This window comes from Monodelphis domestica, chromosome 3, assembly GCF_027887165.1.
Source record: "Monodelphis domestica isolate mMonDom1 chromosome 3, mMonDom1.pri, whole genome shotgun sequence".
NCBI lineage: Eukaryota > Metazoa > Chordata > Mammalia > Didelphimorphia > Didelphidae > Monodelphis > Monodelphis domestica.
The window spans coordinates 376797975-376824321 of NC_077229.1; the positions used below are offsets into that span (position 1 = coordinate 376797975).

The 26347-nt window shown below is 35.8% G+C and overlaps 1 protein-coding gene across 9 annotated transcripts in view; it reads right to left on the reverse strand.

The window, feature by feature from the left end:
- The window catches only part of TRIO (trio Rho guanine nucleotide exchange factor), a 539234-nt gene that overhangs the window by 133788 nt on the left and 379099 nt on the right, over window positions 1–26347 (reverse strand). For all 9 annotated transcript variants that reach the window (XM_056824283.1, XM_056824286.1, XM_056824285.1 and 6 more), the window contains 12 exons: window positions 26226–26341; window positions 24969–25091; window positions 19049–19243; window positions 18806–18921; window positions 18074–18140; window positions 17377–17486; window positions 15017–15086; window positions 14551–14640; window positions 10068–10160; window positions 7982–8093; window positions 4366–4556; window positions 2297–2398 (listed from right to left, as the gene is read on the reverse strand). In XM_056824283.1, coding sequence (XP_056680261.1) covers window positions 2297–2398; window positions 4366–4556; window positions 7982–8093; window positions 10068–10160; window positions 14551–14640; window positions 15017–15086; window positions 17377–17486; window positions 18074–18140; window positions 18806–18921; window positions 19049–19243; window positions 24969–25091; window positions 26226–26341 — 1385 coding nt within the window. The remainder of the gene's footprint in view (window positions 1–2296; window positions 2399–4365; window positions 4557–7981; window positions 8094–10067; window positions 10161–14550; window positions 14641–15016; window positions 15087–17376; window positions 17487–18073; window positions 18141–18805; window positions 18922–19048; window positions 19244–24968; window positions 25092–26225; window positions 26342–26347) is intronic.

The following is a 26347-nucleotide window of genomic DNA, read 5'->3' on the forward strand; positions in this document are numbered from 1 at the left end:
CCCATATTTGGCGATGATGCCTGGAAAAATTTCCTAGATGCCTTTTTTAAAATCCAAGAACATATGACCATTTTGAGGGGAGTATTGTTCTACCCCGCATTGAAGACAGGGTGTGGGCTTTACATAAGTTTTAACACATGCATATAAATAGTTCCCTGTTGGCCTCTGCACATGAAGTTGCTTTGGCTATATGTCTTTGTAAAGTTTATGGTCCCATAATGCACACAGCCATAAACTTCAAAAAACTTAGATCACATTTACCTAATATTTAGCAATGTGTTAGCTGATTGGTAAATGACATTGTGCTAGGGCTATCATATGCACACTGACTTTGTGATTATCCAGATATTCATTACTATATAATGCAGGTCAAAACTAGGTAAAATAATAATTTCCACAGACAGGGGACTTGAAAACTTTTAAAAGTAGTACATATTCCAAGAATCCATTTAACAGAAAATTACCTGATAGAAACAAAAACTAAAATCATAGTTTCTGCAAGTATATGAGAATTTTTTTAAAGTCAGAGATGAAATAGCAATGGTTCTGATTAATACCTTGGAGTCTCATGAAGCATTTGACTTTTCTTCCAATGTTTCTTTGTAATAATCTATAGCTACAACTTCCCCAAGCTCAGACATCCTTTAACTTCTGGTGTTTCTAGACAACTCAAAAAGCAATTCCATTTATGTTTTAATAATTCCTCACTAGACAGGACACCTCCCTGCCCCCTCCCCCATCACCTTTAAATAAGTCTTTGCTAAGAGACTAGGAAAATCTAGTAAGAAGATCTAGTAAGAGAAGTAAAATGTTTTAATATTATCTCCTAGAAATTCATATAAAAATATCATGCAGGTTTTGCCATCACATACTAAAGAGCATCTCCACAGTTATTTTCACTTTGCAAAAGGAAAGTAAACACAAACACAGCTTGCTTGTGGCACCGAGTAACCTTAAGGGAGCAAGTCAAGACCCTGTTATGCCATCAGTTACCAAGAATCTTTGCATACTTAAAAACCAGCTTTTATTACTGTGGCCAAACCAGTGAGACATACAAGTGGAACTTTGACAGCATTTAGAAAAGTACTCATCAGCCTGTTAGCCTGAAGACTGAGGCCATATATAACTCCTCTGATCTCCTATAAAATCAGGTAAACCAGATCAGCAGTGAAGGATAAAAAATTAGCCTTCTCTCTGTCTTTGTCTTGAGGTGGGTGAAATAAGAGTTTGGCAAAATTCATTTCCCCAACAAAATTAAAATATAATATTTTCCACCAAAATGAAAATGCAAATATTTTCATTGTTCTTTAATTGCATTTAGCCAATATAGGAATTTTATCTTCCGGTTTCCAAGCAACATAACCAACTCTTGTCCCAGAGATGTTTGGAGGAGTACAGCACAGTCGTTTTTAAAACCAAATCCTTTAAAAAGGCTTATATATAATTGTGAAATGGTTTTTCACACAAAACATATGCGTGCTGCCACTTTCCCCTGCCCTCAGGATCTCACCCAAGGATTTCTTTATCTTTATTAATGGAATTAACATACTCCCAGTTACTTAGATTCAGAGCCTGAGAGTCATCTTCAGCTCTCATTTCCAATCAATTGCCAAATCAATTCTATCTCCATCATTTTATAATCAGTCACTCCTTTCCATTCCTTCTAGAGTGCAACCTCTCTGATTCGGGTCCTCATTATTTCTTGCCTAGATAATGAGAATGGCCTCTTAAATGAGCCTTCTTCCTGTTTATTCCTTCTTTAATCATTCTTTACAATCTCCACTTATCAGAGAATAAAGTATACATATGTGAATATGGAATTTGGGGCCCTCTCCAATCTGGCTTCCACCTTGTTTTTTAATATTGCATCCCATACCTCCCTTTGACATTCTCTACTTTTGAGCCACACTGGCCTCATTACCATCTCATGTTCTCTTCCCATTCTCACCCTTTGCTCACACCATCCCTAGTGCTAACATACAGGAATCAGAAAAAGAGAACCTCCCCCATTTCTAAGTCTCTCTCTCTCCTTCAAGGGTCACTTTAGCTGCCAACTCTCCCATTAAGCCTTCCCTATCCTGTGTACCAAATAAAACAGAATCTCTGTTGAATTTCTTATAGCACACTGTCTAGTTCTCTTTGGCATTCATTGCATTATTTTCTGTATCATACGTCTCTATGTGCAGGCTCTTTCTCCCACTTATGTCATAAATTTCTTGAACAGTTTCCAAAATAATTAGCTTTGCAGTTACATAGGAGATACTTAAATGTTTGTCAAGATGTCAGACGGGCATACCTTTAAGACAATTTTATTATCAGAAGTTGGGGTCCTTCCTACCCACAGTGCAAATTTGCAAGGATCTCCTTCAACGTGTTCTGTAACACCTAGTTCTGAGGTCTGGAAAAAAAAAATTGATACGGTAACAATTTATTTTGTGACTTAAAACAAACAAAACTGCAGCAAGACTTAAAGATGAGTCCAGAGTTGAAATTGGTGGCAAATGGAGGAGTTACAATTATCACCAATGGAGAAAGTACCTACTAATTATCTTAGGATGTATACTATAAACAATAATGACATAAGTAAATTAAAAACCAGAAAAACCTCTTATTTCAGCTGAAGGTTTTAATATCCTCTTTCATCAAATTATTTACTAGGGTAGTTTAAAAAGTACCTAAATTAACTAATTCTAAGTTCATTTTTTAAAAAATTTCCTCTGACCACTTCTGGGAGAATTGCTGAAACTGTTCTAGCAAAATTCTATCTAATGCTTCCTGAGATATCTCACCATCTGTATTTCAGCAGACTTTTTAAGATTTATGTTTTTATCTGTGGACTGTAGATTAACTAGGCAAGTTTGTACTTGGAGTGCTAACTTTTCAGTATTTTTTTTCCCTTCTAAACAAGTTAACCATAATACTATTTCTCCCCCTCCAGCAAAAGGAAGTGAGTCACAATCCACAGTCCTGGAGGTGAACTCTGAGGGAATCCTAAAATACAAGATAAATTAAATGAAGATGTATTGGCTTCTAAAACATATTAGCTTAGTCCCAAGAGGCTGTTTGAAAGCCAAGGAACTCAAAGTGAATTACTACTCAGCAACGTTGCTTTTTTCTTTTCCAATTGGAATGTAATCTAAAATGATGTAAGTTATTCTGCAAATTGACAATGCCAAAAAGGATAAGCTTGAAGAAATAGCACAAAAATGATGAATTTAAGCTTGGGGGTGGCAGAATGTTTGACTCTGAATGTCACTAAGGTAACTCAGACATATTAAGAACTATTTTATTGTTCAGTGATTTTGAGAAATATTTATGTGTGTATAAATGGATATATACATACACATATATAGATATATAAAGTTATCATCTTTTAAATGTATAATGGTGATTCGATTTGCCAAAATTTCAAATATTATACCAAGATATGTAAACCAGTCTTAGAGACCTTGTGACAAGATGAAAAATGAAACCAAATTTGATCTTCTGTTCTTTCTCTAAAAGAATCAAAGAATAAAATGACCATTTTCTTCAAGTCCCCAGAGCAATTATATCTTGATTTCAACATAAATGATCCAGGAAGTCAAAAAAATAGAGCTGGCATTTATCATGGACCACAGGTATTTCCAAGAAAGCAGAAATATGGTTAAAAGGAAGAGGTAAAATATTTAAATGTCCTGCTAATGATAGCTATTATTATTTTTATCCTGACATTCAGCTACTAAGAAGAAAGGGCACGATGTGTATCTAATGAAGATATATACTAATGAGCAAAATTTCACAATGAGGCATTTTGTCAGTAAACTTTTTTCTGTTAAAGAAAAGTAAATCAACATAGGAAAATTATCATAGAGGCATATTTCTTATTTGACATACCATGTTAAATATGACATGAAGCAGACAATGGTTTAAACAGTAAAAATAATTTCTAAGGTGGACAAAGCATTGACTTTGGCATCAGAAATGCAAGGTTCATCGTACCTCTGATGCTTCTTACCTGTGTGACTGTAGGCAAGACACTAAAAACTCCCTAACTCTCAGTTTCCTCATTTATAAAAAGAAGGGTCTCAACTAGATGGACTCTAAGGTTATGATTCTAATGCCTTCCTGCGATCTTAGTAAAATTCTCTGAACACTGTTTCTAACATGTTTGCTAAGTCTCAAGTTCTAATAAAATTGTATATGAGAGCCCTCTAGTGAGCCAGATAGTATCAGAATGTGAAACCAGTTTTTAAAAGATGGTTTAAAGTTCAAGAATATTTGAAAAATTAAACTGACAAAAATAGTTTTGTATTCTTTACTTATGATAACATATAACATCTATATTTCAGCTACAAGATCAGCACTCTCTAAAGTCATACTTACAAAGAGTTTGCTTTTATAAAGGTACTTGCTTCTTCCACTGGAATCTTTCACCTCTTTACTGAACACTAAGGACATCTCAAAAAGGAAGAGATGCCTCTCCCGACCCTTTCGAATTAAAGTTTTTGGGTCCCAGACTTGGAAGGATTCCTGAAGGATAAGTTCTCCCTGAGATTCAATATTCTCATCAAACCCTGAAAAATGAGGGGGGGGGGGAAGACATAAGAATTAGAAAGGGAACATAAGAGATAAACAGATGTTTAAAAGATGATTATTCAAAGACTTGTAATGGGTCCAATAGCTGCCAAAGTCTTTTTCCCAAACTACTTTATATTCCTTATTAGAATAAAAGCTAGGTAGTGCAGTGGATGGAGTGCTGGCCTGGAGTTGGAAAGACCAGAGTTCATATATAGACACTTACTAGCTGTGTGAACTCAGGCAAATCACTGAACCTCTGTGTGCCTCAGTTTCTTAACTGGAAAATAACAGCCTCTAAATTTCTAGGGTTGCTGTTAGGAGAAACTGAGGCAATACTTGCAAAATACCTGACTCATTTTTACATTATTTATTTATTATTATATTATTATTTACATAGCGGTTCATTACTTTCTTCCCTTCTTTGTTTCTCCCTTTCTCCTTTTCTTATTTTTCCCTCTTTCTCCCCTTTCCCCTTCTCTTTCCCTCTCTGACCCCTCCATTTTTTTTTTTGCTTAAAATTACATTTTTACTGAATCAATAAAATGATGTCAGGGGACAAAGGCTTCTGTTTTGGGAGGTAATAACTCTTTAATTATCTTCCTACCTTCAGCCGCAGTTTACTTCCCCTCTAGCTTAGAAATATGAATAACACTCCACAGAAAATAAATGCATTTGGAAAAAGTTTTAATGGCTCTGCCTTGTAGAAGACAATTTTGATTAGGGTTTCTCTACTAAGTCAGCTCTTACATACACAAGTCACTAAAGCTAATAATCCTTAGGGAGAAACATTTTAGCTTTATATGCACCTCCCATGTGGAGTTTTCCCCTCTTATGAAGTCTGTTGGATGTTAATCCCCATCCTTGGCTCTTAGTGCCCCATACCCAATCCCAGATGGCACTGTATGGGAAGGATGGTTGTCTTCCTAAAACATTATTTTGTATAAGTCATTGACCCCAGCTCAAAATTCTTTAATATCTTTCTGCTGTCTGCAGGAACAAGTTTCATAGCCTGGAATTCAAAGTGTTTCAGGAAACATCTCTTGTGAATTTTTTCTTCCTTCTGAAATGACTCTCCTTCACTTATTTCATACCCATCATATACCTGCCCTGATCACTGGATGCCTCTTACCACCCCACCACCCACATACCTGAATAGCATTTCCTTGAGGGGGAGAAAATTTGGGGGGTCTTTGCAGTGCCAATGCTTCACCTGTCATAAAGGGGGAAGCTACTAAATGTTGCTTGAACTGAATTTACTTGACTTTTCTCTAACTACTCCCCTAAAAAATCCTTTTGCAAAAGGTTCTATCTTGTCAGTGTTGCTCTCACATAGAATTCTGCTCTTCAGTCACTGCAAAGTTGTAGCCTGCCTAGAGTTCTTTCCACTCACTTCTATACTTATTGAAATCCTACCCTGTTATTAAAATGTGGATCATTAAGTTATTTATCATAAGTTATTAAGCTACAACTTCTCAACTGCTTCAGGCCTGTGGTATAGCTCCCTCTCCTGAAAGGTACCCTCGGTACTGGTACTACTCATTTAGTGTGTCAGATGTGGCCCTGAATAGTCACTTATGTTCTTATATCCACACACAACCAAAATAAAAGCACCTTAAGGACAGGGATGAGTTTCTATGCAGCTTTCTAGCCATACTATCTAGCATTGTCTTACAAAAAAGCACATCCTTAATAAAATGTTTCTTGTTAACAATGACATTGTTGGTAAGGACTAGAGAAAGCATTTGATTTCAGGATTATTATCACAGAGAATGGACTGTAACCTGTTATTTGATGGCCTATCATTATGAGACATTCTCTAAGATGTGAAACTTGTTATGCTCCAGAATTGGCTATTGTATTCATTTACACAGTCAACTCTCTAATACTTCTTGCTTTTATTCCCACATTGAGGCATATGTTTAAAGGGAGACATTAAAATTCACTGGTTTATATTAACTTTTTTTTCCTAAAGATTACTTTCTGCTGTAGTAACAACTCTAAGACAGAAGGGCAAGGGCTAAGCAAATGCGGTTTGGTGACTTGCCCAAGATCACACAGCTAGGAAGTTTCAGAAGCCAGATTTGAATCCAGTCTTCCCAACTCCAGGTCTGATGTTCTATCCACTGAGCCACCTTACTGTCCCCACTAACTTGTTTTCAAGATAGAAGTATGTATTAGAAGAAATGGGAGCTTTGTTGTCAAGTATAATTTATTAAATGAAATAATATAGAAATAGCATTGGAGAATTTAGTTTTCTAATGCATTGGGCATCTGAGAAGACACAAGGCAGCCTGTCACAAGGGCTAGAGGGAGCCTTTATAGCCAGAAGCCAAGGCACCATGGATACAGTGGCTGTGGGACTCTGCACAGCTCACTTAGCGTCTTAGGTCTCTAGGCAATTCTCTAAGGCTATCAATTTCAAGGAAGGTGTCAGCTTGCATGGAAGAGGGAATTTTCTCACCTGGAAATTCCCTTTTCTTGTGAAAAGAAAGGTCCTGTCTTTATACAGATGTCATAAGAAATTATGAAATTTTTTTTTGAAATTTAACAATACTGTTAACTGGAGAATGTGTTGCTTATCCACAGGCTTCAATATGGGGTTACCCCTAATGGACACATTAAAAAGTATTACATTTATGGTCAAGGCAGGGTGAGAATTAGTAATAAATATGATTTCCTAAGACTCTTTTCCCTGTATTTTTCTTTAGAGATGTTCCTCTATAGAGAACAGTTTTACATAGTTACTGGCTTAGATGCCTTTTATTATTTTTTTCCCCCAATTATCAAGCATTTATTTTTTCCTTCCTCCCACTGGAGGAAAAAGAAAAGGCTAACTTTTATGACAAATAAGTACAGACAAACAAAACAAACCCCCATATTGTTCCCAGCTTCTTGATCTGTTTCTAAAAGGATCCAAGTGAAGAGACATAGCGGGTGTTTCAGATTCTTCTAGACACTCTGGGTGGAGATAACCCCACGGGCTCCTGCACCACCATAGCAGCACACAAGGAGGAGGGAAACTCTTTGCCCTCCACTCTCAGGCCAAGCATCAGAGATCCCAGCAGGATTACCATGCCCATCTCTGACATGGTTATAGACTTAACAAAAATTTAAAAGTTGGCTATCTTTAAGCAAAATGTTCACTCAGAGGAAGGGAGATTGGGCAGAAGAAGGAGAGTGGAAGGGTTTCCTATAGTACTGGGGCAGCTGGACCAGACAAATCCAAAATTCTGACCAATTTAAAATTATAAAATGAGCAAAAAGCCAAATGAGCTAAAATCAGAACACCAATAAAACCATAGAACTAAAAGTTAGCCATAGTGATAAATAATAGCTCCAGATTTCTAATAACTGAGAACATTCATTTCCAGATGACTTATATAAACACAGCCTCAACCAACTTCATGATGATACCACTCACCTTCAAGCATGCTAAGGTGCATGGCATCATTGGCTCGCTTTGGCACACTAAGCATCACCTCGAGGCCATCCTTAATCTCTCCTTTGCCTTCTTCACAGCAGGTGAGCAGCTCCTGCAGAAGACCAATACATATGAACTGATATGGATCTATAGACAGGTTCAAGGAAAGAACATCTAAAAAAATACAGGAAGATTGCCCACAAAATGCTTTGACAGCAAGCTTTATATTCATTGAATCAAAAACGTTTGTGGAAAGACACAGAATAGGATGGTGGATAGAGAGCTTACCTCGGGGTAACAAAATACTTTTTAATTTTTCATTTAACAAACTTATTATTTATTCTTATTTTTAGCACTAATTAAATACATTTTGAGTTCTGAATTCTCTCCCTTCTTGTTCCTTACCATCCACTGAAAAGGCAAGCAATATGATATCAAATATGCATATGAAATCATGTAAGCCATATTAAATGCTGTGTCTGGCCTGTTTTGGCTATGGGACCATAAGAAAGTCACTTAAACACTACTCTGTGTTCTGGAAAACTCTTTAAGACTAAAAGTTGCAGATCAGTTGTAGATGTGAGTTAGAAAGTTGACTGGGAGTTCTCAATACCATTCATGGCTGTGGATTTAGAGCTTTCATCAAGATGCTCCAAGAATATTAACATTGCAACCGTTTCCACAGTCATGGTAATTTTCTTTGGGTTGTGTTATATTTGCTTTTTTTTTTAATAAGAAAAACTCAAGGTTTAAAATATTCTTTTTCTTGGGCGACTCGTGAAACTATATTTCAGATTTTCCTGTGGATATATGATATTACAGAGTAGATAATAAAATAACAGAAATTCATATTCTGTTAATTTCATACATATATTATTGGTTCATCGTCTTAATTACTATATGGTTGTTGCTGTTGTTATTTGCAAGATTTGTGATTTTTGTCATTGATGAGAATCTGTGCCTTTCTCTGTGACACACTCTGGCAGAGTTGCCTGGGGATTACTTTGACTATATATGTTGGAGGGGAATATGAAATGGGGTGATAGCATTATACTATGCTGCCATTGCCACCACTAGTATGACCACCATTATCATCAGCATCAACACCACCACTGCCACCACCCTCATCAATAAATAAAGGTACTTTCCGAATTATTTTGGTTAATAATGTTCTCAAGAGATGGATATGAAGATGAAGCAGAATGGAGCACTTGGTACAATACTCCCAGATCCACACTAGGGCTTTGGAATTAAAAGATGGAAGGGTCTTTAAAAATCATCCAAACCACCAATATCATTTTATGGGTGTGGAAACTGAGGGCAAGATGAATCAAATGACATGCCTTTTGAAAAAACAGAACCAGAACCAGAATTTGAACTGAGGTTTCTTGACTGCTGATCGAGGTTTCTTAAGATAATAAAGGAATGCCCTGAGAAAAGTTACATAATTATAATGAAAAACAAGATTATTCTAAACCAAATGGCATGTATACAATATTTTACATAATATAATGAAAAAAGCTTTAAAAGACATTTCAATAAAACTAATTTTTTTGATAAATCCTCCTTATTAGAAATTTAAATATTTTAAAAATATCACCTTGTGAAACATTAAAGAGCAAAAAACTAATTTTAAGATTAAAAAAGTTAAAATTAACTAGCTGAGAGCTTATATGAAATATTATTTATGGGGAAAACACATGAGACAGAAAACTACTACCATTTTTTATATAAAACAGAACCACTAAAGCCTGATGGGCAAATTTATACATACAGATTCTATTCCTTGAGAAATTTCACTCTCTTTACCTCGCCTCCATTTTCTTACCTTCAGTCCACACCTCTGCACTGAGAAGCTAAAATCATATTGTGGGATTCTGAAGGTTGGCCCTAGTATAGTGATTTATTCAATATTTTTTTGTCTTAGGATTCATAATCAACTTAATATAGTATTAAATTAATACATTGTAAGTTATGTATTTTGTTCTAACATACTAACTGAGGAAAAATTTCAAGATATTAGGGCGTTTTGTCTTCTAATATAGCGTTCAGAAAAGTCTAGTACCCAAAATATCAATATACATACTTTTAAAAGGAGCTGATATTTTGTTATTCGCTGGACAGGCTTAATAAGGTATGAAGAAATGGAATTGGCTAGTCCATGCCGTTGTTGTATCTCCTGTATAAAACAAGAAGATTTTGAACATGTTCATTCAGGAAGAAGACATTGATTTTTGCACTATAAACCACCAATTATTATATTGCTGGGTATATGTATTAAAGGAAGAGATTTTTCAGTTATATTCACTCATTCATACAGTAACTTGAGAATACAGACCGCTTTTCAGTGACATAACCACATATCTGCACACACACACACCTCACTGATCTCTATATTCAAAGATAATATGACTTAAGTGAAAGTTTTCCTGATGCATTTCTCATGAACAGAATTTAATTTCTCAGTCTGACTATCCCCATACATTAGTGCTCTAACTAACACTATGACCATGTAAATATAATCAGAGATTCTCAGGTGGCTCTTCTTTCTATGCTGTTTCACATATGAATATTCAGAACCTTCTACTTGGTGCTCTCAGATTTGTCCATTTGCTTGATTTTTTTTAACATTTCACCAGGTCACTTTTCAATACAATTTATAAGCTTGCTCTCTTTCCCTCATGTACTTAATTTTAGGGCATAAATTATAATTTTATAAAAGCTTTCCACTCTTTTTCCAATTGTAGCTATATATGTAGAAAATTGACCTGATCGTTTCTACACTAATTCCTAACTCTCAGATTAAACATCAAAGCCACATTCAAACATTTAAGAATACTGTAAAAGACTGTATGTATATTTATGAGGATATCTATTTAAACTAAATCAATCATGAAGTATATATTTGCTTATGATTAATCAAGTAGTTTACTCATGAAAGGAGATATGAAGGAATTGATTTAAAAACTGATTGCTGTTCTAAAGTCACCAGGGAGAGAACTAATTATATCAGCTATTTCATAGTGTCATGGGGGTTGAATTTGTGAGAATGTATACTATAAAGCACTTCAGAAAATATAAACTGCTTTTGACATGTGGAGATATTTTTGTTAAATAGCAGAAAGATGCTAAAACCACCCAATTGCCAAGCTTTTCAGAAGTGGGGTAGGTAGGTTGATAAAATAATGTAGACAATAAAAAAATGAACTTCTTCAGTTAAATGATACAAGTTAGGTGGGATAAATGAAAAGCCTGAACTTGTTCTATCCTCAGTCATTTCAGTTCTTAGCTGAATTTCTAAATGATAATGAAGTGTTCATATATTAATGTTTCAAAAATGGAGGACTTAAAATTATGTATAAATGAATAAATTTATTGGTGTGTAGATATAAAAAGCATCATCACACCTAGGACAGATCATAAGGATAGGGCCTGGCTCTTTGACTTACAGTCTTACTCAGAGCAGGAGGGTTAAAATTGAATATAAATGAAGATGACTAAACCATATATAAGATCCCTTTGGGCCACATACTGACTTGGTTTAAAAAAGCAGTATTATCTATGTTTTGTGGTATTTTTGTTTCTTTTGTTAAGTGTTTCCTAATTACATGTTTATGTGATTAAGGTTGTGCTTGGGAATGTTGTAGGTCACATGAGGCCAGTGGGCCATGTGTTTGACACCTCTGGCTAAGAAGTGCTGAGAGATTATGTGACTTGCTGGCTTTCTATTCATTAAGTCATAATGACTCTCAATGAATTTACTGCAAATGATTTTCTTACATTTAGTTTACTTTATGAATAAAACTCAGTTATAAAGGAAGTTTCTAAAACCAATAAAAATGTTCTGCTTTTCTAAAAATGTCCTTAAAACTCATGATGGTAGTAAGTCTAGGGCAGAGCTAGACTACTCAAGAAATAGCTCTTCTCATATTTGCAACTCAATAACATAATTGAAAGCTTTAGAACTGGAAGGAACCTTAGTGATTGCCTAGTTTTATTCCTTCATTTTACCTAGGATGACACTTAATGATTTGCCCAAGAAGTCTTGGACAAAAATGACCAAAGACCATATAAGTAGTTAGTGGAGTATCTGGGAATTAGAACGTGTATCTTCTAACTCCTGGTATTTAGCTCTTTCTCCTATTTAGTAATACTATCTCATATGTTAAGAATATTTTGCATTTCTTAGACTGCTTTATAATACATTACCTTGTCTGACCTTCACAACTCTATGAAGTAGCTGGGATTATTATATTCATTTTATAAATAAGGAATCTACAGCTCAGTCTGATTAATCAAATGGTCTAAGGTCACACAACTAATAAAAAGGAATTTGGACCCAAGTTTTTGTGAGTGCTCTGTGCACTATGCACAGTACCTCTCTACTTTATTTTATGACGGTTGACTTTTCCTCAACAAAATGAAAGAAATGACGTACCAAAATGCTTCACTTATTTTTCTTCCAAAGAAAAGTACCTTTTTATAGGCAGTGGGAGAAGGAAGAAAATGGCAACAATGACTGATGGTTGGTATGTTCTAAAAAGAATCTTTAAAATAAGCCAGTCTCAAGACTGCCAAATTATCTTAAACCTTCCATTAAAGATTTACTCTATGTTCTTTAACTTTAAGGTTTATATGAATAGTAACTTATATTTTAAACATGCATTGAATAATCCTCCTTTGGATATGAACACTGATCACAGAACATAGTTAACATAAACTAGGCTCAGACTTTTGCAATTAGAATTAATTAGGACAGATGAGACAAGCGAACTATATCCATCCACAAGCAAAGAACATGCTCTCAAGAGTGAATGAATAGAAGTTTTTTGTTTTTTAATTTAGTTCTCATTCCTTGTGGAACATGATTTTGTTAAAATCACCTTTCATACTTATTGAGACAAACTGATAAATTCATTAAAAACCTCTCACTAGTTAGGAGTACATCATCCCCTTTGTAGTATGATCTAAAGGAAACACAATAAGCTTGAGAAAGGAGGGAGAGACAATAAAAAAATCACCTTTTATAAGTTTCCTTCAGAAATATTAACAATATAATTGATAAAAGCTGTAACATATACATTCATAAGTTTATTCTTAAATTCCATGGATAACAGGGGCTTCTAAATTTCTTTGTCCTTCAAATTTTAAATATAATATATATTACCATAGCTTAAGCCTCAAAAAATAACCCTTCCATGCATTGAGTCTTTGGGTTCAATATACCCTTGAAGACTCCTTAGTTCATGTGAAACATTAAAGCTCTCACACAAAGACAAAAATGACATTAGGCTTTTAGTGGATTTAGAATCAATAAAAGCAATGTGTTATTATTGGCTGCAAAGATAACAAAAACTCAAAGATTTCATAGCTTCTGAAGGAACATGAAGAGGCCATTTATTGGAAAGCCCACATTTAAATCCTTTCAAGATCCCAAAGATAAAGATGAGAGGTAAAGGAGAGATTATTACAATGTTCCTCAGTATAAGCACAAATGTAAAGATGCATAATAAATCGAATTTTTTTATTCCCTAACTACTATGCCTGTAGTTTAGTCACACATCAGATGGACTATTATAAGTCGAGTTCAAACAAGCCTGTCTTTTAATTCCCAAGGGCACATCTTTGGCTAACAACTCAAAATGTGTCACATTTTCTAGGTGTTGAGAAAGTCATCAAGCTCCATGCCTTTTTACATGAAGTAACCTTCACAAAGTCCTTTTTACTTTGAAACAAATAGGCCTTATCTTACCTTGCTCCAAAGAGCAAGATTTGTGAACCTGACATAAAACTGCAGTTGTCTATCGTGCCAATTTGTAGGATTTGTAATCTCGTGCTAAATTTGGTCACTTTATACCAACATTAAAACAAAGCAGAAAGAAGCTATTTTTAAAAGTCAGGGACATTTCTGCTTTAAAGTAAGGAGACAAAGAAGTTAGTGTTCTATTTTCTACTACCATTTTATGTTCAATTCAGTAATATATGTAATAAAATTAATGGCTACACTTGTACATACATTTTTTGCTTCTAGATTGATAAATTTTACTTATTAAAATAAAACTCAGTGCTGATAAATAACTTCCTTAAAAATCACATTTCATGCTCAAATGTAAAATAGCATAAAAGTTCCTATGAAATATCTGATAGTTATAACTTGAAATGATTTATTTCAAGGTCAATCTCTAAAACTTCTGAGACTTGGCTGAACTAGATTAAAATGTAATTAAGAAATGTTTATCAAAATAAAATGCCGCATAGATAATGGAGATTTCTGGTTTTCTAAGTCACTGGGGAAGGACAGGGTAAGGCACCCCAATATCTTTGCCATGAAACCCTCATGGATAGGATCAGTGTGTATGGTCCATGGGGTCACAAAGAGTCAGACATAACTGAACATGATGACTGAAATGACAATAATTGAATGGGCACCTGACGGGGATCTGTTTCTACTTGAGTTTGACACCACTGAGTTGTGCTACATCAAGTGAAGTTTAGGTGTCAATTTGGTGCAAATTAAATGTAAACCTTCATTCATATTCATGCTAATTTTTAAGTTATCTCATACTTACATCAAAATAGGATCCTGCATGCTCTAATATCAACTGAGTAGAATCTGGCTTGTTTTTACAATATGTGACATACATCTGAAACTTGTCTGCCTGTAAAACAAAAAGTTTGAACATTTTACATAAGAACCTTGAACCTTGAACTGCAAGAACCCAAAATATAAGCAAATGCTTTGGGTAAAGCAATACTTTAGGCAGGAAAAAAATGTCTCAAATGAGAACAATGGATTCTGTTTATTAACTAAAACTTTCTAAAATCAGAAAAGCTTATTTTGCTGATAGTGACTGTTTTATTGACTCAACTGTTAAAAATTAAAATATACATTTTCCCTCAAGAAACGGCTTTTAGATTGCTGTATCCAATCTTCAGCAGTGGGTGGGGTAATTGATAGATATCAAACAGCAATAAAAATCCTTTGCACTACCCCATTAGGTTTTCCTGACCCAACAATGGCTGGGACTTAATTACCCAAGTAACGAAGCAATGTCCAACATCTTCTGGTAACTGCTCATATTTTTCCAGCTCTTTTAAAAATATGCTGCAGAGAAGAAAAAATAATGTCACCAAGAAAGTTAACTTCAATAACATAATATACTAAGAATGCAGGATTTGATCTATGTGGGTAACCTCTGCCAACACAGATCACAATCCTTCCATGCCCTTATAAATGGCTCAAGGCATTGCTCTTGTCAAAAAAATTAAAAAGAACAAGAAAAAGAAAAAAGAAAAGGAAAGGTTATTACTTAGTGGTCAACCCTGTGAGAAGAAGCTTAAAACAGGCTGGTGCCCAGATCCCTGACAGTCCTGGGCCTACCCCCAAAGCTTTTCTGGCTGTGTAGAACCTCTGAGAGCCTCTGCTCCATTGATGAGGCCACTGAGGTCATTTTCAAACTATGATGTGGCGCCAGGGCCCAGGGAAGAATGAAAGAGATTCTGTTTGAAGTGTTTTACTCACTGAGGATGAAGAAGGGCAAAGTAAAAGGCTTTAAAATTTTAAAACAAACATAAGATTCTAAGCTCCCCAGCATTTTTCATTATTTGTATTTTTATCCTTAGTACCTGGCATGGTTCCTGGGAGAAGACATGTTCTTTAAATTATTTTTGTTGACTGATTGAAACCCAAAGGATGGTTACAGTGACCATGGTGAGGATGATGAGCCAGAATGGGCCACCTTCATGCCCAGATGGAGACTTTAACAATAATAACAACTCACATTTCTACCAGAATATTGGAGCTAGAGGGGTACACAGAGGTCATCTGAGGCCTGAAAATATCCCTCCCCCCACAACATATCCCACAAGCATTCATTCCGACTTCACCTGAGGACATCTAACCAGGTGGGAACTGAACACTCCCACTCACACCCCCAACTCCCACCCAAGATCCCACTTCAGTTTCTGGAGAGTTCTAATTATCATCAGGTTTTTTTTCTTGCCATGAAACATTTTAAGGCTTATAGAAATCTTGTGAAACAGATAGTATCAGTACTATGATCTTTGTTTTACAGATTAAAAAAAAACAAAACCCTGAGGATTGGAGAAGGTAGAGGACCTAGCCATACTAATAGTAAGTATTAGATCCACAATCTCGATAACCTCAATTCTGGTCTTATTTACCTTTTACCAACTTCTTAGCTTCCTCCTTAATTTCTACTTCTAGTCCTTCCCCTATCCTTTGATTCTACACATCCCTTCAAGATTATTCTTTAGAGGTAACCAGGTGACTAAATGTAAAGGGTGCTGTGCCTGGAGACAGGAAGATCTGAGTTCAAATCCTGCCTCTGATACTCGCCAGTTGTGTAACTGGGCAAGTTCCTTTCCTGTTTGTATCAGTTTCCTGTGCTAAATGAGAATTATTCACAGCTCAAATGAATAGCACAAACCAAGGTTGTTGTGAAGACCAAATGAGATAATATTTGTAAAGTGCTTAGCACTGATACTGGTGTGTAGTAGGTACTTAATAAATTCTTCCTTCCTTCCCTCCTTCCTTTCTTTTCTTCCTTATGTACAGCACTGATCATCTCACTTCTTTATTCAGAAAAATGTTTAAATGCCTACTGAATTATAAACCATAAGGACAGTATTCCTACTCGTTCTTTCTTAAATAAATCCTATGCTTCCTCTTGCTTCATCTTTAATCATGCTACTTCTTTCTGCCCTTTTCTACAGTATCTGCCTGCTGGCATCATGCTTAGTTCAAAAGTTCAGTTCAAAACTCCCTTCCATGAAACCTTTTCTGGTCCCCACAATTAAATATTATCTCCTCTACCTCTAGAATCTACAAAGTACTGTATTTGTCAGTCTTGAGTAACATATTATGCCTTGTATTTACACAGTGTGTGGAACATAGGACAGTCAGAAGAAGTATGTCAACATTCTTGGCTAGGAAGAATGATGGAAAAGGTTCCTTACATCAGCCATGTCTTCATGCTTGTTATCTAAAAGGAAATTACGAGGGGCAGTGAAACTAATGGAGAGCTTGATCCAGTTACAGCATCTCCCACTTGACCCTAGTAAGTGGTTAATAAGCCATTGATTACTCAGTGAGAGGAAAGAAGGCCACTGGGCTTCCTTTTTCAGATATTTCCCGTTTCTACTACAGGAGAAAACAAATACATGAACAGCTATTATGATGGAGCTGTGGATTTTTGTTAGACAGTTTGAGATGCCACTTACATGAAATAGAGAACTTTCATCAAGCAGATTTCATCAAAAGCTACAGAAATAAATGCTAAGCACAGATAAAACTTCTGTTGTTTAGGGGAAATCTCCAGAGAAGTATCTTGATTTCAAGAATAACATGCTTTCCAAAGATAAAAGTCACTCACTTATTATGAAACTCATAGATTTCCTGCATGTTGCCGAAGATAATATGTTCTTTGTTTACAATACCAGGTGGGATCTCTTCAACACCGCTGGTCATTTCCCACAGATATGTCTGACAGGCAGGGAAATACAGAGATTATATCAAAAGATATCATTTATCAAGAAGTAGCTATTTCTGACATTTGCAAATGACTACTTATTACTAATGTGCAAAGAGAAATAAAATAAAAAAAACATTTTTAAAAGGCCACATTTTAATAACCCTTAAATTGATATTCTTTCTCAACATTGTGGCTACAGCATTCACTCTAAACCCCCTTCCCTAAATCCTCAGGATATCAGAATTAATGCACATTGTGACATGAGAAGTGATCACATGGTATAACAGTTACTGCTGATTTACCAATTACAACGACTGGCCATGTTGCTGTGAAATGGTTCAAAATTCTATACAAAAAGGGTGTCAGCTAATTAGTCATGTGATTAACAGAATGAAAGAATTAATGCTGTATCATCTCTGCTGAACCCCAAAACAAATCTAACCCCCACAAAGAAGGGGGCTGTCATGAATTCCTATTCATAAGGTCGCTAAAGATTTTAAATGTTAGAGGTTCATAAGAGTTTTTAATTTAAAAAATTGCAAGGCTCAGGGACATGAGCATAATTTGACTACATACAAGAAAAAAACAAAACACTTACATCCATACATTCCCGAAGGTCTCTAACATAAGCCTTTTCAGTCTGAATTAATTCAGCCATTATGAACCTTAAAGTGAACAGGAAGCTATGTTATTCAAAAGAACTTAAATAGGTAATATTCAATATACATATTGCCTTCTCTTTTGATAAATATTTAAAAAAACAATGTTAACAGCCATAGCAGGAGTGTGCTACGCTGTATATACTATCTTCCAAAACACAATTTAAACCTGAGAAGATTGTATATGTCTACATCTGTGTCCATGTAAAATGCTCACTAAGGAAAGACAGATCTGTAAGAGATCTCACCACTTGAGAGAAAACTGAAGATCTAAAATCAAAATTATTTAGGAAAATCTTAGGAAAAAATCCTTTTTTTAAAAATTCAGTATAATTTGGTTCCTAAATGGTCTTAACCATCTGGATTTCATGCTTATAATTTTTCCTTGTTAGCTTAATTGTACTGCTGACTTATAATAGGATAGTTTCAAAATAACCAAAAGAAGATTGTCAACACCCAAATCAAAGGGGGACAGATAAATGGGGTTGGGGACATTATATACTATTTCTGAATCCGGTGAAGAGATGGGTTAGAATGCTTGCTCATGAAAACCAAAGAGAACTGTGGTATTAATTTCAGAATACACATATATGGATGAAGCATAGTAGTAGTCAGATAACAGGCTTCATCCTTCATATGAAGGACTCAGGTTAGATCTGTAAATGCCTTACTCTTTTCTACGAGCAGATTTTCTCTTCTCTTCATTAAGTTCATGAGCAGCATCCCGCAGTTTGACTTCTGATCCAGGGACACTGGCTGGGATTATATCCAGCTGAAGGCTTTTACTCTGTAGGATAAAAGGAAGCCCAGTAGAATTTGATGTACAAAAGAGAAGATGAAGTTGGCCATTTCAATTAGCAAAGAGGTCATCAAGTGGGAAATGCTTGATTTATTCAGTCCACACAGAAACTTACCGATTTATTGGAATCTGAAGAGATCCCCAGAGCCTTTTCCAAAGAAGTTCTATATTTTTCCATTCGCAGAGAGAAATCTCTGTACCTTTTATCCACTGCGGTGACACATTTTTTAATCTCTGCTGCATGGGCATGCCCCTTTTCACAAAAGCCATCAGCCAGCTGTATCAACAGCTTCACCCTCTCTTTGGTTTGCTGTGGGGGAAAAAACACAACAGAATAGTATTATAAAGCAAATTCAACTCAAATGGTACAAACCTTGAATATAGTGGCTAGACAACTATAATTTACATCTTTAAAAATGAAAAGGTCTAATCCTGGTGAAAATCTAGGATAAAAGGACCTGGAAAGGCTAAGCATCCTATAGTCCATCTATCCAGGGTTCCAAATAAGACTATTTTTCTCATTCAATCTATGTCAATAGATATGGTTTTAAGACATCAAGTTAAAGTTCTATAGTTTTAAATAATATAGTAGTGTCGACAGCCCTCATCATTTGTAATATTTTCCCCTTTTGAGGTTGAAAACTAAAACCCAAGTTAAGAGCCTCCAAGAACTCTTCCATGGTTATCTGGGTTTACTCCTTCACATGAAGATGTATACTTACATGGTATGTTTATATGTACTTGGTTCTATGTGAGTCAACAAAAAAATCAACAAAATGATTTCATTCATACATATTCTATGTAAGCTCCAGGGAGGGGGGTACTATGTGTCTTTTCTTTTTTTTGCTAAGAACAAATATTCTACATAGCAGGTACTCTGGAAAACTAATGGTTGAAATATTTTTCTGCACCAAAAGACCCATTTTGTTTTCTTTTTTTTGAATCTACAGTGGACCTGGACCAAAATTGGTTTACTTGTCAGAAATCATCCCCAAAAGTAGATTTGGATGCTTGTTTGCTCTTTGGAATATAATTATCTTGATGACCTAGATGAAGAAATACACCATGTTACAATTAAACAGAAATAGTTTACAGGTATTAGCTACTATTGTGGAAAGAACACTAGCTCTAGAGACAGACCTGGATTCAAATCCTACCTGACCTTTGGCAAAGTCACTTAGCCTCCATGGGTCTCAGTTTTCTCATATGTAAAATGAAGGGGTTAGATGAGCTCCTTTCTAAATCTATAATCTATTCATTAACAACCAGGTATGCAAGTATAATTGAATTTCAGAGGGTATGAGGCATTGTAGGTAAAACTCTGATTTGGAGTTAAGAAGACCTTTGTGTGATGATGCTGTGTGACCCTGGGCAAATCATTCATTTTTTGTAGGCTTCAGTTTCTTTACTTGTGCAATGACAGAGCTGGTCTTGATGAACTATGTTCCCTTCCAGCTCTGATCTATGATCCCATTAAATAGAGGACAACAAATTCACAAAACTGAATCTACCCAACAAGTATTTCTGATGAATCCATTTCATTTACTGACATCATGGAACTTCTATTGCCATTAGACACTCTATCTGTCTATCTTCTACTGGTGGACATAGTTTCTAGTTAAAATCTGACTATACCAGCTTTATGAATGGCAAAATGAAGTGAAGATAAGCAAATCTTGGGATGTAGGTCAGAGTTCTAAATCTAAGAAAAATTGCTCTTGACTTATAAAATAAAAAGATTTGATCAAAGATCCACTGAACAGCTGCTAAGGCACTTTCTTTTTGGACATTAAACATCTATCCAGCACAAACAAAATGGCTTACAACTCCCAGCATCTGGCTCTCTTCTCAAGCGTATTATAAATATTACTTTACTGGGATGGTAGATGCCTTTAAAAGGCAGCTCATAAATGTTGACATTTCAAATAAAAAGCATGTGAAAAAAAAAAACTCAGGATATGGAATGTAACCAGACAAAAGACTCATTAACACTGTTTCTCTAAAGTTTTTCATTGGGAAAAGTGGATGCAGCTTTAAAAACAGTCATATTAATTTTTTTATAGCATTTGTTGAAGGTGGGAGAAGTGGTAGGAAAAAAAAGAAAAAATCTAATGGTCAAACAATTTTTTTGACTTGTTAACTATCTGATAACGGTAGATAGGTTAAGAAAAGCCTGATTACAGGAAATAAGAGGGAGAAGCAAAATCTGTGTATTGAAAACACAACTTCTGAACAATTTAGTTCACAATTAATTTGTTATTATTACTGAGCTTTCATATTTGCACACAAAAAACACCATAAATGCAAGACCTTTCCAAAAAGATGACTTAGGGAAGGTTTCTCTTAGATGTAACATATTCACCAGCTCAGAATGTATAGAAATGCCACATATATTTTCATTCATTCAAAAAAAAAAACAACTATTGAATGATGACTATGCAACATGCTAAGAGCAGAAACACATGAAAAATAAATTCTCTATGCTTTAGTAGTCAATATTCTACTGGCTATGGACTACTATATATATATACATATATGTATATATATATGGGGTAATAAGAAATAAGAGAAGAAGCAATGACTAGCAGTTGGAAAAATCAGTTTAGTCCTCAAGGAAGAGGTTCATTACCTTTAAAGATCCTCACCCGTGAGGTCCCATAATCTGCAATATGTCTGCCTCTCATAAACTTCCTCTCTGTCTTCACTAACACCTTTGACCCCTCTATATTTTCTAAATCTATCCATCATTCCACTCTGGCATCACCTGTAACTTATCACAATAATGATTCACTAGCTACCATTCTAGAGAGCCTGTATGGTACAGCTGATAAAAGCCTAGATTTTTGAGAGATCTAGGTTCAAATTCAGCCTTGAACCCTTGATTAGTCATGTGATCACTACATGAACTTCAGTCTCCACATCTATAAAATAGGGATAATAATATCCACCTCATCATGTTGTTAAAAGTTATCAAATCAGGTCACCTTGTTATTTAAAGTGTATATAGCTTGGGGCAGCTGGGTAGCTCAGTGGATTGAGAGCCAGGCCTAGAGACAGGAGGTGCTAAGTTCAAATCTGGCTTCAGACACTTCCCAGCTGTGTGACCCTGGGCAAGTCACTTGACCCCCATTGCCTAGCCCTTACCACTCTAATGCCTTGGAGCCAATACACAGTATTGACTCCAAGACAGAAGGTAAGGGTTTAAAAAAAACAAAGTTTATGTAGTTTAAAAGCTAGGTAGAAACACACTCTCAACAGTCTAGCGTTTCCAAACTGCTAATCTTCAAACCTGCATGACTCCTACCATCCAGTGCTCTAATTCCATTCCTGAGATCCACCATACAAAGTCATGAAATGAAAGTAACTTCATCTACAATTACATTTGTGATGCCAAGCCACAGTGAGGCTCTCGCTGTTGCCTGGCAGTCCCACTGCTCCTAGGGACAGTCTGTGAATCTTGAAATTTCTCAGACTTGTGAATGTTAAACATTTCCACATTGGGGAATTCTCCATTGGAACAATTCCCTACTGGGAACAGTCCACATTTGGATGTGGGAACTCTACTTGGATCAGAAATGGGAGGACCTCTACTCCATCCATAATTAGGACTGCTTTAGGGGAAAAAACTCCTTGCTAAACAATGAGGGTACTTGGGCCCATACTTATGAGGCAAAAAGTTCTTTAAGCCATGCCTGTTTTTAGAATTAATACAAAGGGGTGCTAAGTACCTATTAAAGGTCAGGCAACTTGTAAACTTGCCAGGAGCAAAGAGGTGAAAACTTATTCAGAAGTTTTTTTCTGGTTCAAACTTACTAAAGGGATTAGTTGACCCAGCAGTGAATTCAGAATGGGCTGTCCCTTGGAAAACGTCTACTGTGATTGGTAGATGGAAGAACTTAGGGGAGGTGACATAGGAGAAAACCCCCTATATAAGAAAAAGCAGAATCTCTTGAAGATCAAGCCTTTTGGAAAATCCTTTTGAGGAAAATGTCTTGAGAGAGGCTCTGGAGAAGGGGAGCTCTTGGAGGACAATCTCTAAGGAGGTCTCGCTGGAGCTCCTCTGAGGGGACTCTGTCCCTCTGGAGGCTCTTGAGAGAGGCCCTTTGAAACAGTCTCTGGCTGGAAGGCTCTTTGAGGAGGACTCTGGCTGGAACTCTCTCTGAGGAGACTCTGTCACTAGAATCCTTGCTTAGACAGATCTTGTGGTGAGTGATAAAAGACCGACTGATCTCTCTCTCTTAAGACTCAGGTCTAGGCCATGTTGGCTTAAGGCCCTTCATACTTATTTCCTTTTTCTTTCTTTCTCTCTTTTCTTTAATTCCTCGTATTATCAATTAAAGTCTCCATAAAACCCAGTTGACTTGGGTATATTCAATAATTGGGAATATTTCCCTGGCGACCACCTTATATTTTGATTTAAAACAAGACACTGTAGTGAAAACATATTTTCTGCGGTCACAAATTTACTCACCCACTCATATCTACTATAATTTATATCTTCCACTCTTTTACAGTTTATGGTCTCTAACTATTTTAAATATAACAAGTCTGTCTCCCTGGACTTTGCAGAATAAGTCATGGTAGACCATGTCAGAAGGGTGACATGACTAGGAACATTAGCCTTGCAGATGGACACAGGAAGGTGAGAGAGTTAAAGGACCAAAGAAAGCCATTAGGAAGTTACTAAATTAGTTCTGGTAACAGGTTGCTGAGAAGCTGAACTAATAAATGGGAAGGATAAGAGATACCATTCAGATAGAAATAAAAGCACCTGGCAATGGACTGAACATGTGGGGTGAGGGAAGAGTCAAGGATAAGTGAGATTTTCAGCATGGGTGATAGGCAGTCAACATAAAATGAATGAAGACTGTCAAGCAGAATCACAGGCAGAGGAGATCAGATAAATCAGTTAATGCCTTATACTTGAAGATGTGCAATATTTGTTGAAACATATTTAATTTAGTTGGTCATGGATTGCTACAGGGGCTTTCGCTGTGATGCTGAGCAGAAGTACCAGTAAAGACAGAAGAGTTTGATCAGGCTTGGTGCTGTATGCCTATAATCCAAATCTGGATGGCCTGAATCAGATTAAAATGTAATTGGGAAATATTTAACAAAATAAATAAAAAGACAATAAGACACAGAGAATGTTAATATTATAGCAAATATACAGATAATAACCACTCCATGAGTAGGTAGTATGAATATGATAATCCCAATTTACATAGGAAACCAAGGATTTGTACCAGAGGTACAGATAAGAGTCAGGTCTTTTCATTAAGTTATTTTCTCACCACATCATTATAATATCTTAAGGGACACAAACACACATAAACACACACACAGCCCTTGAACATGGATTTATTCTATCATCAGCTGCAGGGAGAATAATAATTAAAATAACCTCAAAAACTTACATTTAGGTGATGCTTTAAGAATTACAAAGAGCTAATTAAGAACGATTTTATGAGCTATGAGTGACTAGTGTTAGGTAACCTACAAACTCAACAGATAAGACAGATAAGGAAAATTGTAGGAGTGAATGGAACTGGGCAGTCCTGTTGTAAAACTAAAGGCAGAACAGGATAAACACTAGCTAAGTGGCTTCATAAGTACAGTGAAGCTTTTAACATTTGATAGGATGCAATATACACAATGGGAACTCAGGAAACATTTTAGTAAAGGAAGAGAACACTGAAGGGGAACAGCAGGAGGAAAAGGTCAGGCAACAGGAGGAAAAATAGCAAGAGGAAGAGGAAAAGAAGGATGAGAAAACAGCAGAAAGGAGAGAAAGAAAAGGATGAAAAAGCTTTGCATGTTATTTAGTTCCATCATTATACACACACACACACACACAATGTGTGTAGATATAGAACAACCTACTTAACTCAATATGGAAATAATAGTTTCAATGTTTTTATAATTATAGTTCAGTATAATATTTAATTGTAGTTTTATTATTTTGGGCCATTTTAGAAAGAACAAAGAGGGTAGGAAAGCAATCAGACCCAGACATAATATTAATTTTAATTTACCTTTGCAGTAATCTGAAATTCCTCATGTTCTTTCAACAATTCTTGAGTGTGCTGTATACTGGAACCAGTGGATGTATGTGTAGACAAATAAAACTCTCCATTATCATGGATCCATTCCAGAGCCTACAATAGAATCAAAGAAGAAAGAGTTAAAAGAAAGATAGTTGCAAAAGTTTTGCAATGGAAGCTACAATGATTTTCTCTACCAAAATATGAAATTGCTATCTCATACTTCCTATGAAACATTCACCATATATTCAAAGCCTCTAAAAAAATATTTAAGAAATCAGAAAAAGCTGCTAGTGCCCAAAATCAAATTATGACTGTGTGAAATGTGTACAACAATTTCATAAAGTGCTGAAAACCCTCACAGCCATAGTCTTGAGGGTACAACAATGGAAAATGACCATCAATATCATTCAGTAAAATAGGGAGGAAAGGAAAGTGTGGAGGCCCTGGCTTCTCCACTGTGACAGAGGCTATAATATTAACATTCTCTGTGTCTTATTGTCTTTTTTTTTTACTTTGTTAAATATTTCCCAATTACATTTTAATCTGATTCAGGCCATCCAGATTTGGATTATAGGCATACACCACCAAGCCTCCACACATTGAAAATGCTAAACATTCAGTGTTAAAATCTTATCAAAACTTGGAGTCTTAGTAGAATGTATCAATTTGAAAAAGAAAGCAGGGACCTCCTCCCAATCTTCAAATAGAAGATGAATTATTTTTTCTTCCCATATTGTACAGCATGAAGAGGTCACAAAGAGGTGGACAGTTTTTTTTAATCTGCTGGGCAGACCCTCAATAGAGGGCTAATACTGGGCTGTGGATAGAGGGCATGGTGTGGATGTCAGATATACCGATGCAGGGAGTGTTCACATGGATGAGATGATGAATTCTCTGGCCTATATAATATTTCTTATAAACTACTCACTAATTACACCAATCACAAACTTTCAAGTCTTTGGAAGTCACTGTCTCTGTATCTGTCTGTTCCCACAGCTCAAAAACACGCTGTGTGACTAGAAGTGATTTTTTTTGGCTGAAGGCTGGGGCGCTTGAGTAAGAGAGTCTAGATGACAACTCAAAAATCCATGGCTCCTGAATTCAGCTTACTGAGCTGTGATTCTGATAAAGTGTTGATTAATTTTTAAAATCAAATTTGAAGGGAAGAGTGTATGTGAATGATGAAGGGATAGGAGAAGTTCGAAGTGTACGGAATTAAGAACATATTCAAGAATCACATCTGACCTGTTTGGCACTTCTTTCAAAAACCACATACTGCTGGCATTGGTCTAATCGTCTCTTTCTCATGGTCCAGTAGTGTAATACCCTGTTCTCCCGCTGGAAGAGTTCATTTAAAATATCTGAAA